At 33.0% G+C, this 12,695-nt stretch overlaps 1 protein-coding gene across 3 annotated transcripts in view; it reads right to left on the reverse strand.

The window, feature by feature from the left end:
- Positions 1–12,695, reverse strand: part of Cdh12 (cadherin 12) — a 976,411-nt gene that overhangs the window by 198,132 nt on the left and 765,584 nt on the right. For 2 of the 3 annotated variants that reach the window (XM_033757884.1, XM_010609463.3), the window contains one exon: positions 1,064–1,358. The exons of the other annotated variant lie outside the window; for it this stretch is intronic. In XM_033757884.1, the coding sequence (XP_033613775.1) occupies positions 1,064–1,358 (295 nt within the window). The remainder of the gene's footprint in view (positions 1–1,063; positions 1,359–12,695) is intronic. 3 annotated transcript variants of the gene reach the window in all.

Here is a 12,695-nt window from a genome sequence, read left to right on the forward strand (position 1 = left end):
GGTGTTTGAATGCCTGATAAGATCCCATACACAATTTAGTGTGTTTGTATTAAATCGAAGTAACAACTTCTGCAGCCACTAACCTGTTTCTCTTGTCAGGATAGTATGTGCAAACTTCTTGGATAGTTATAAGGGCAGCTGAAGCCCTATGAGAAATGTCAAATTTAGGAAATCCTAGAAACGTTTTTCACAGACGTTTGCAATTTTAACCTGTGTGTGAGTATGTATAAACAGAGGTTATTGTGAAATTCAAGAGATAGACAATAGTGACAGAGGAATAAGAATTATGAACTAAAATTTCTGTCAAAGTTATAATATTTATTGAATTTGATAGTATATATTAAAGGACTTGCTAATTTTAAGATATATTCAAATATCAACTCATAGCAAATATAAATTATTAAGAATGATATCAATATAGTCTAACTATAAATGTTTTTTCTAACAATGACTGCAGAACAGTATCTGCTTTTTGATTTGATGGTATAACTACTAAGGAATACTTGTATGCACAAAGGTAACAGTCTTAACCTTCTGGAATCTCTACTGGTATTTACAAAGATACAGACAGGGGCCCGGGATTTGGCTCAATGATTCCACCATGTACCTCTTAAGAGCAAGGTCCCAAATTTGAGCTCCAGTACCAAAATAATAAAAAATAAAATAAAAAATAAACAACCAAATACAAAATGCAGAACAATGCTGTCTAGACCACTTCTAGGTCAGATATTTGGATATTTTGCTTTGAGCTCAATATTCTACATAGTATTTATTTGATACTGTGTGGCAATAGTGCCCTGCACTGTGGAGGCTTTAGTACTGCAGCAGCTATTTCAATGAAAATGAATTTTATATTTAAAACATAAATGGAATCTATGAGTTCAGATAAATCAACTATTTATATATATATGTATATATATATATATATGAAAATAAATAAAAATATATATTTTTTTACATTTTAAGAATACTCTTTTTGTCTACAAATAAGATGTGTACTTTAGTGTGAAAATGCTCAATGGTGAAGAATTCTCACAGACGGAATTTTGATTTGCCTACTCACCCACAGGAGACATCTCTGGAACACTTGCAACATAAGGCCCATCCAAAAACTTTGGCTCGTTATCATTAATATCCTGTACTTTGATGATAAATTCTGATTCGGGTTCCAAGGGCTTCTTGGTTTCTATGTCCACAGCCTGAGCACGAAGGGTGTAGAAAGGTTTCTCTTCTCTGTCCAGGCTCCTGAGGGCATGAATGTCCCCTGTGGTTTCATCAATGGTAAAAACTGTGCCAGCACCATCTCCTGAGAGGGTGTATTTAACAGTGCCCTCTCCCTTGTCCAAGTCAGAATGAAGCTGGTGGGGAGGGCGAAAGGAGGGGAGAGGGAGGGAGAGGGAGAGAGAGATAATTGAAGGAATGTCGCTATATTAAAATTCATATGTGTATTGCACTATAATTTCAGTACCAGGGATCAGACTCGGAGCCTTGCACCTGCGAGGCAAGCATGGTGCCTCAGAGCTAAATCCCCAGCCCTGCGAGGCTTTGTTTATAAACATTTTAATCCTCCAGAAATTTTTAAAACACCTATTTAGTCAACAGTACATATATAATCTCCATCCTAGATATTTTACCATTCATCTTTCAACTTAGTTGCCTTTTCACATAGCTAGATCACATATTGATCTTTTTCTCACTCCAGCCTATTTCTTTAATGTTATTAAAATCAGAAGAGAAGTACATAATACATCAACAGGCCTGGATACAATCAATTTTCAGCATTGTTCTTTAGTTCCTTCATACCTCTTTGGTCATAAAATTTCCGCAGAGTTGAATGCAGAAATAAGTATTCGTTTCATTTTAAAAGCTTATTGTTTAAAAATAAATTAGCTCATAAATATCAAATCATAAGACTGCAAATGACCTGCAGATAGAAGTCCATGAGCTGAATCCAACAAAAGATAAGGAAAACAAAATAAAATGAGAAAACACTGATTTCTCTTTTTATTTGAAGAAAGATCATTCAGGCATATATGATAGAACAGAGCGGTGCTTCTGGTCATGAACCGAATTAATCCACAGTTCTGGGGAATATGCCCGCCTTCCCATCTCCATGGGGAAGATTGCCCACGTGGTGCTCCTTACCAATGCTGACTTCTCCCCTCGTTGTGAAAGGAGGTATTACTGTATCTCATTTTAAATGAGCATGAATGCACTTATACTAATCTAATTATTGGGAGAATCAGTGATTGTTTTTGTCAAATTCACTAATGACTGCGAGCCCATTCTGTATGTAGAATACTTACTCTGTAAAATAGATAAAAATTGTATTTATTTAATTTCTCTTGAAGTTCCACATGTCGACACCTCACTATATTATGGCATATGGAGTAAGATAAACAAGAGTAACACTGAGGTAGAGATCCAAAGGAAAGAGAAATTATCCCTGTGATATTATAAGTTAGTTTTGTTTAAACGAGAGAAAAAATTAACCAAAGACAAACTCTTGGAGATCTATGAATCATCAGAAAGTAAAGCGATATATACATGAAATATCACTTAAATAGAATATTGCATTATAAACAGTTTTATAATACACATTCTTATTAGTAATATGAAAATGTTTATGCTTATTTAGATATAAAGCACACATTTTTACAAAGGAGATTACACATTTCTACTCATTCAAATGCTCATCTGAAATGGTTTAGTCATTCTTATTCATCATGGTTCAGCCTTTTGATAACATTCCCCAAGATTTCATTCCAGTGAGCAGATCACGCAAAAGAAAAATTTTAACCCTCTATCGTGTCCATACCATTGGCTGTGCTCTAAAATTTGCATTTAAGCACTACTGTCTCAAAAAATTTGGTTACAAAAGAGTTTTGCACTTGTTAATCTTTCAAAACAAAATATTTTCTGAAAATATTTTAAATTGCATCAGCATTCCTGTGCACATAGGTTATTAGTGCGCCAAATATAAGCATGACTATGTCTCCATTATTGCTATTAAATTCAACATTCAAGTTTAGATGCAGTAAAATAATTCCTCCAAATAAATGTGATTAAGTTGAATTTATTCATTCTGTCTGTTTATATTTATTTCAAAAAATTTATTTCAATTATTCTTGTATAAGCATAAGGATTTATACATGATTAAGAGACATAATTTGAAAAATAAGACAATAATAAGAAGTTACGATTTTGATTTTCCTTTAAAAGTTTCTATTTATTTTTGTTCAGTATAAGGGGAATTGCTAGGAATGATAGAAGGAAGGTTTTTCCTCCTAATATTTTACAAACTGCTGTGATGCATAGGAAATTTCAAGCGTAAAATCCAGCTAAAGATAAACGTTCTTTGAACTTAAAAATTTCAACCTACAAATTTAAACCATACTATTAAAGCTATTCAATACAGTGAGTACTACTTTTGGTATCAAATTTATCTGAAAATATAAGTCACGCAAAAGCTCAGTGTAGTAAGAATGACTTCATAAACTGGATCCATTTTGCCAATGGCTCAAGAAATATGTGCTGATATTATGGAAACCAAGGGAAACTTCTAAGTGGGATTTCACAATATAATTCAACTAGAGTTACAAAAATTTTCTCATTTAGCCAAAATCAAAACTGTTGGCTCTTCAAACTGACAGGGAATAAAAAATAATATGTTTTCAGCCCTATGCAAACTCCAAATTATATTCAGTTGCTGCTACTCCTCTATCTACCTTTTCCTTTTGATTAAAAAAATGCATTTTGCACAGATTAAAGCTTCAGAAGAAATATATAAAAATATGTCACAAGTTTGAGTTGGAAATAAAGTTGATGAATGGAATTCTTGAATTTTTCAGGCTTTTTATAAGGAGTACCTTAAAGGAGCTGTTATGATAGTACCTTAAAGGAAGATCACAGGCAATAGCCTGTTCTGACTCTTATATATTTCAAATTGGTCATACAATGCAGGTTTTATTCAAGTATGTGAATGACTTTCAAGTACATGGCTACATTGAATACTGTAGTGTACAGATGTTGTTCCAGGCTGTATCCTGATATTAAGGATACGGTAATGCTCTGAAGTTGGATTTTTAAAAATATTTATAAAATATTCTTTGGTGAAGATGTAAATGAATTTGAAAAAAATGCTTATAAAGTAAGATGAAAATTTCCATCATGCTCTCATCTGGAGAGATTTTATTTTGTTATGTAGGGAGCAAAAACCCTACATAAGTACATATTGGCTAGGCATTTATAATTAGACATATATGTCTCTGCTTATATATTTTTGATGTCAAAAGTGAAATATTCTTTTCAAATACAAAATATTATCTTTTGCAATATCACTTGAATATCTTCAAATTTTTTAAGTGTATGCATTGCGTTTATTTATTCAGTGAGGTAGAGTGACTCTAAAGGATTGTATATTGTTTGATCTTTCATAAAAATACCATGACTCTGTGTATGTTTATATGTTTTCTTCTGTTTATTTACTTCAATGTGCAACTATAAAGGCCAAAAAAAATTCTAATTCTTATGGCTATTGAGAAATTCTGGGAGACTTGAATGATTTCAGAAATTGGTATGTATGGATAAAATCACTTTCACAATCTTCTGCAATGGAATTTAGGCTTAACTTTGTCTCATTTGTATGAAGAAGGAAGCAATGGTATTCAAAGAGGATTCACAAGCTCTGCCTCATCTTTGGGTGGTGTTAAATGAGAAAAATAATTCACAGAACATAATTTTACAGAGTCACTTTAAGCTACACAGACAGCAAGTTAATAAATCTACAAAATTTTTGTTTTCCCTTAAAAATGTAAAAATAACAGCTAGGGATGTGTCTTCTTCCAAGTATTAAAAATAGGCTGTTTTCTGAGTAGGTGCTGACTTCATTTACTGACTGAAGCAGCCAAGTCCAATAATACCACCTCTCAGTATTGACACTTAAAATAAAATTTCTCCCTGACACACAGTTCCATAAATGATGGATGTAGAAACAAGTACTGTCCAGGCAGTTGTTTTGTGGAAATGGTGCTGATATTTTCTGATGTGTTCCAAGGCATCTCAGATGGCGCGTGAAAATGAGATGCCAAGAGACGCTTAAAATAAGATCCTGAGGACTAGCTTCAGAGTGCAAGGCTTGAATCTCAGTGTTTAAAAGTTTTGAAAAGCTAATCTAAAGTTAAATGTTTACTAGTGTCTCTCTGATTATATTTTGGAACTGCTGCACAAAAATGGAGTCTATTCTAATTTTTCTGCAGGTTGAAAAGTGCACATAAAATAGAAAATACTTTTATATCACGATGTCCGGCAGTGATTTCATTTTCATTTGCCACATGCCAGGCCTGGGATGGGGGGGCTAGATTGGCAATAGAAATACCACTGGCTTTCAGTACCCATTTACTGGATCGGCTGCCCATTTAAAATAAAAAAGTATGTTTATGTGATAACTACGTCTTAGAGTTAGGCATCTTCCCTGGAGAGAAGACAATCACAAGGCTGGAGAGTTAGCATATAAGGCTCCTACGTGGAAATCATGGTCATTATGATGAGATGGTTAAAACTCCAAACATACTGAGCAATATTTTTCAAGGAATTTTAAAGACGGTGCTCAATAGTTTTGCTTTTGAAATATTCAGACCTTACATTTCTTGATATTTATTTATTCTTTTCAAATGGTCTGTAAATTGCTCCTGATGCCCCATGCCCTCGTCACTTATCCCTGCCTTGTTTTCATTCATTGTCCCCTTTTTTCCTACTTCTTCAGCATTTGGGGTTCTGAAGTATGTACTCAGTTTCCTTTTTGAGGGATTTGTCTTCATTTTCTAAGACTAAATAATATGAAATTATAGAAAAATTGGATATTGGAAGAATATTTATTATCAGTTTCATTATCTGTAATGTTTCTGATTTGGTGATGGCCCTGGAGATTACAGAGTATGTGTTCACAGGTGCCATGGTACACCTCACACTTCTTTGGGATTTTCGTTACAGAGGGATTATATTTTAACATTTTTTATATCAGTAGATAGAAATTTGCTACATCTTCTTTAAATAATTGCAACAATTTTAACCCTAGTAATTCAAGAAATTGCTAAAAATCAACATATGGAAGAGTTTTAACTTCTACCTTCTTCCTAGTCACCTGGAGAAATTACATTTACCTTCTTTGGTTGCAATTCTCATTAGAAAATAAGAATATTTATTAAAGAATTAAATGTTATGCTAGTTTAAAAATTTTCAACCAAATGATATTTGTTTACACCATGCCAACTTTTTCTCCAGGGGAACTGCAATGCTATTTATTGTACATATTATCAGTGGAATGCTCATCTAAATAGTAGGTCTTTGTATCTTTGTTCCTGAAATCAGTTCCATCCTGCAATGTATCTGTGATTCTCCATTTTCCAAGGTCATAGGAATACCACGTTCATTCTTCCCCTTGTAACTTCTCTCACTTTTTCCTCCCAGTTTCCATCATCTGTGTACACAGATTCTTCTGTCTTAAAGATACAGGTATGTGAAGTTCTGTCTCTTTTTCAGTTGTCCTTAACAGTTAAATAAATGCTTGTGTCAACTTAATTTGGCCATGAAATACCCAAGGATTTGGTCAAATATTCTGGGGTGTCTGTGAATGAGTTTCTTTTGTTTTTCTTTCTTTTTGGGGGGTACCGGGGATTTAACTTGGGACCTTGTGCTTGTGAGGCAAGCGGCAGAACCACTGAGCTAAATCCCGACTCCTGTGAGTGAATTTCTAAATGAGATCAATATATTAGTACTCTAAACAGACTGAAAAGTGGAAGCTCTCGTGTATGTGGGCCATGTCCAATCGAGATAATAATAATGGTACCTAAAAGTTTGGCACAGCCATGAGTAAAGAGGAACACTTCTTGCCTCACAGCATCCCTTTTTCTTCTCATCTATGAACTTGAACTGAACACCATCTCTTCCTTGGTCTTGACATTTCCATCTTCATACCGGAACAATGCCAACAGCTCTACTGGGTCTCCATCTTGCCCATGCCATGTCTAGTCAGCCTCCATTAAGGCTTCATTCTTACAAGTCTGAACATATAGCTACATCTACATTCAGATCTACTTCTATTTGTATACTTAATCTATGTCAATGTCTAAGCATTCGATTATATAGGTTTCTCTAGAAAATCTTTACTAACACCTGAGCTTTCCAAGGTTTCTCCATAAGTTAATACTAAAATATTTTTAAAACTCTAGTACTGTTTCTATCATAATAACAAAAATGTGAATAGTTTTGTCTCGTCAGTTCGCATTCAATGCCCATTGGTGACTGTATTTTCACCTTAAAGATAGTTTTTCTGTAATACAATGGACCATGGACTTACAAATTCAATTCTTTCATGAGGTTGGTTGTAATTCAGCTTGGTCAGTTGAAGGCTCAGGCTCCTCTACACAGCGGTCAAATTCTCTCTCCTGTACACAGGCAGATTCAGTGTCCTGAGAAAGACACTGGCCCAAGATTTCTCTATTAATCCCATACAGGAAAAGATGATGTAATGTTTCTTCCAGAACTCTTCGTAGGTTAAATCTGTATCTGAGACTAGCTGGAAGCACAGTGGCCAACATTCTTGTCATAACTCAAAAGGATTTTTTTCATAAGTTAAAACTCAAATTTTGGTTGTAACCCAAGTTGTTTGTATGCCAGGCTGGTCATAACTTGACAGTCCACTGTAATCTTTTAAAAGATTCTCTATTTGATTCATTCATAGGAAAATGGATACATATTGAAGACATACTCCTAAGTGAAATAAATAAGTCACACTTGTGTAAATACCGAATAGTTTCTCTGGTTTGAATAAACTGCAATAATACACAAAATCCTAATAAGATTGCTGACATTGTGAAATGGGAAGAAAGGGGCTAAAGGTGTAGGGAAGGTGGGATGGCTAGGGGGAGGGTAATAATGGAAAAGAAAAAAATGTGAGATAATGAAAAGATGGAAATAAAGTATTTGTAGATGGGGAGGGGAGGAGGGGGTGAAGGGAGGGCAGGGATAAGGGGAAAACATGAGAACCAAGACCTGTCATGTAAAGGTACGAGATCCCAACAATGAATGTAACTGTACTGTGTCCCTAAAGTGTACGAATAAACTCAATTAAAGCTGAAGAAACAAAAAATTCTGTATTTGACTTTTTCTTAACCTAAAATGTACCCTACTTCTTAGGACCAACATTAGTCTTTTTTTCATGACATTCCTACAAGGGAGAGGCCAATCTCTTGCCATAACAAACAAGAGATATACACAGTTATCAGTGTCAACATGGAATTTCCTGCAATATTCGTGTGGCTGGGAAACATATTTCTTCTCTTTTAAATTGCCTCCTACTTTGATTTATTGTGTTGTTTGCCAGATGAATGCCAAATAAATCCTTAATGTTATTTGAATCTTTGCATATCAGAAAATGACTTTATTCCATCTTCATAACTAGTTATTGTCTGGCTGTATATGTCTGGGTTGGAAATTATTTATTTGTATGCATTGAGAGGTACTGTTATATTTTCTCTTAGAAACAATTTATTCATTATTTCCTAGAAATAAAGAGTGTGCTTACTGCCAGTTTGATTACAAATATTTTATAAGCAATCTTTTACTTTCATCTTGACTTTTTCTAAAGTGCTTATAAATATATTTTTGTCTTAGTATTCCCATTATTTAAAACATTTTCTCTAAGTATATATTTATTTATTTTTGGAATAATGTCTCCAGGTGTCAGTTTATATATTTATCCTTGGGATGAAAACTTATTTAATTTTTCAGTTAAAAAGCTATTTTCCTCCAACATTTAGAAATTTTTTCTATGACTATGTCCCATGTTCTGATTATTTATTGAATGTTTGACCTCATGCATCTTCCATACATAGCATACCTTCTGCTCACATTATTCATTTCCATAAGTTTTGGTCTGTTTTCTGAAAAAATATATTGATATTAGAATTAATTTTAGTAATTTTTCATTTCATTGTTAGTTATGCATACATGCATATTAATTTCCAAGTTTTCTTTCTTTTACTTTAAATGATCCCATTTTGAGGAATCACATACTAATTTTGTGAAAATGGATTTCATTGAATTACATTGAGGATATGAGTTTTTGAGTGCACATATTTTCCTTGATCAATCAGTTTCTGCAATATTTCTTTGTTGTTTTGAAATGTGAGTCTTTGCTATTCATATTTCTGGCTCTCATCAAATGTATTATGGCTCCTATTTTTCTATTTATATTAAAGATGAATGATTTGAGTTTTAGTTTGTGAGTTGAAATTATTGATTAGAGTTTTGTCATAGCATAAATGAAAAGAGAACTAATTACTGATTGCTGGTTTTACCTTCAGCTACGTGGTTGGGTTTGTCACAACTCTAATGGCAATGCCAACATCACTCCAATTGTTTTCAGATTGTCTATAGAACAACTTACTTTGTAAAAGCTAACTTTTTGCTTACATTCTGTTTATTTCTGCCTGTACTTCATGTATTTTCACAGGTAAGAATTATTCTGTATACAGACTATTAGCTAATTTTCAGTTTTACCTGGTGAGTCTTACTGTTTTCTCTCCAACAATTGCCATTGCTGAGTTGCTTTTCAGTACTATCCTACTTTGCTGCATCTCCCTTACTGCTCCCTCTTGGTTCGAGTTACTCTGAGATTGTCTGACAAATTTTAAGTCTTGCATTCACTTGTCATTGTACAAAAATTGGGTCCCCTCTGATGACCTGCCTGCCATTAAGGCTTGATATTTTTATTTCTATGCTATATGATACTTACTGGTGGTCTCAGCACAGGGGGTAAAAGAGTATGAGTTGGACAACACTATCCATTTCTAAAAGTATTTAAACAAAGTTTCAAACTAATGGAAAAATCAAAAGTGATAAAATTTAAATTTATATTCCCACCATTTACATTAAATATTAACATTTTGCTTCATTTTTATGTATAAACATAAAAATATTGCAAATATCACAATTCACTACAAACATTGAAGCTCTAATTTCTTGAATTTAAAAGCTTTTCCTACATAATCAATGTAACAATTTTGCGTAAGTGAATCAATTAAAATCCTTATCATCATTGAATAGGCAGCCTATGTTCAATATTTCCCAGTTGGCTCTCCAAAAGATTTTAGCTCTTTATTTTTTTTCTGCACATGGATTCATACAATTTTCTAGCCCTACATTTGGATTTGTAGCTCTCTTCTTAAAATGTAAAACAACTTTATATTTAACTGTTACCTATTTATTCATCATTATCTTTTTCAGGTAAATAGGTTTTCCTGAATTTGTGTTCTACAACAAGAAAATTCCCAGTGTCTTTAAAGTCTTTATCAAAGTTTTACCAGGTTTCTTTTTCTGTCTCAAGACAAATATGGGCAAACTGCTCACTTAAAAAAATCTAACATCATCAATGCAGATATGGTGATAACAAGCACAGGACACTTCCGGGGTGTGATTCAGTGGAAGAATGAAACAGGAAATACATCTGACAACCATTTCCTAGCACACATACAGAGGTGAGAGTAAAGATCTCTGTGTAGGATACACTCCAAAAATGTCTATCATAGCTACATATAAAATGAGTAGCACTACTTAGAATGTTAGATTGTAAATGATATATAATGCTTCATAATATGGTTCAACGATAAGTGCTTGAGATATGAAGTAATAGTGCAACTTTTATATCTACATGTGGAATTTGCTCAGATGAACTGACCATAATGAGTATAAGACTGTTTTTTGTGTGAGTTTCTTTGCTTGAAGTAGTTTTATTGCATACAAAAATAAATGACTTTTGTCATTTTTTTTTTTGGTAATTTTATAAAATACTTAAGGTTTCCTTTTTGTCATGGCTTAGTTGCAGTTAATACTCATTCTGCTCTCAGAAGCACGAGTAACCATTATATTAGCTAAAATGTTATTGGATTGTGCTCAAGATATTGTTTAAAGACAAAAGAGGACTGGAGCCAAAGAAGAAGTATAACTCTGAACAAATTTATAATGCAAATTTGTCTCTTCCCAAGGTCTCTGAGTGCCCAAGAGTAGTTGACATTCCATGCCACTCTGCTATCCTGAAAGGACTCATTTGTTCTTTCTGTCTTGATTGCTGCAATTGGAGCAAGAAGAATACCACTGTACAACGTTAGGGATCCCCTTTGACAGCCAGATGGGAGTTGAGAACTCCCCTGCCTGGGTAGCAGACCCACAGCTATTTATCAACCGGAAATATTTCACCTTCAATTTAAGAAAGTAGAAATCCATCTACAAAGGCCCACACCTCCCCAGAGATATGCTAAGAAAGAGCAAAGAACAAAAACTATTTGCAATGCCAAGGAGCAACAAAAGCTGATGGTCTAGGATAGATCATACATTCTGTTAAAGAAAATAACATATTCTTCAGTCAATGATCTCTTTCATCTTTCTTTTGCTTTTTGAATATTTAATGCATGATTGCATGTGAGAATAACCTTGCACTCAGATTGTGATAATTTGCAACTATAGTTCATTTGGTTTCTATACTATCATTTGAGTGTGTCATAATACATTAAAAATACTGCTGTAAAATTTAGAGAGTTCACTGGTCTGGTGCCAGGATTTTAAAAGAGAAATATGAGAGAGGAAGGTTAAAATGATTTCTGTGCTACATTCCCAAAGCAGGGAAACATTTTCCATAAGGATGTTTTTGGGTAACTACACATTGCCAGAACTGAATTTTTTAAAATTAAATTGTCAGTAATTAAATTTCTAGTTTGAATTAAGTAGATTTTATGTATAATATCAGACAAAGTGGTTATTTATCACAATACTAGATAAAATGTAATAGTTTAGATTTCAATATTAATAAAATCAATCATAGCAATAACAACATGATAGATACCATGGATAGATTTATTGTTACTTTTATTTCTCCATTTGATTACATTCTTTTTTGGCTTTACCGAATATTGTGTACTTTTACTTATTCTATGGAGCATATTTGATTTCCAACTAAACAGTGCTATGCTACCAAGATTGATATGATAACTAATATATTAACTAAATTTATTAGTTCAAAATGCAAAACGTAGCTCTCAAGAGCTACATGCATCGCACTAATTCATTTGCACAGGAATTTAATAACTAATAAAATGGATGAATACAGATCTTAATCCTAAAATGTAATTAAGTCTGTTAGTTCTTATCGTTAGATTATTATAGTCTTCTATTATCATTTTGTTTCTTCTACTTTTTTAATTTAAACATTTTCATTTAAAGTCTAATTTTAGCTGAGGATTTAGCTCAGCAGTTCGGTGGCCTGCCTTGCAAGCGCAAGGACCCGAGTTCAATGCCCGGTACAAAAATAATAAATAAATAAAATAAAGTTTAATTTTATTTGACCATAAAAATAATCTTTAAAATATCAAAGATTATAAATACACTATTTGAAAATGAAAGCTAAATCTACATAAAAATCCTGCATCGTTTTAGTATATCTAAACTGTGCATAAATTATTTTTTAGTAAAATTAAATACACCCGGAAAATATTTAAATAGAGTTGATATATCTTAATCGTCGTCGGTATATGTCAATGAAACTATAAATCAAGAAACATACATGACATGTTTTCTCCACTGTTGATATTCTCAGTGATATATTTCAAAAACACTTTTTCTCTCAGAGAGAAAAAGAAAGT

This window comes from Fukomys damarensis, unplaced genomic scaffold (assembly GCF_012274545.1).
Source record: "Fukomys damarensis isolate Sample0158 unplaced genomic scaffold, DMR_v1.0_HiC HiC_scaffold_1, whole genome shotgun sequence".
Taxonomy (NCBI): domain Eukaryota; kingdom Metazoa; phylum Chordata; class Mammalia; order Rodentia; family Bathyergidae; genus Fukomys; species Fukomys damarensis.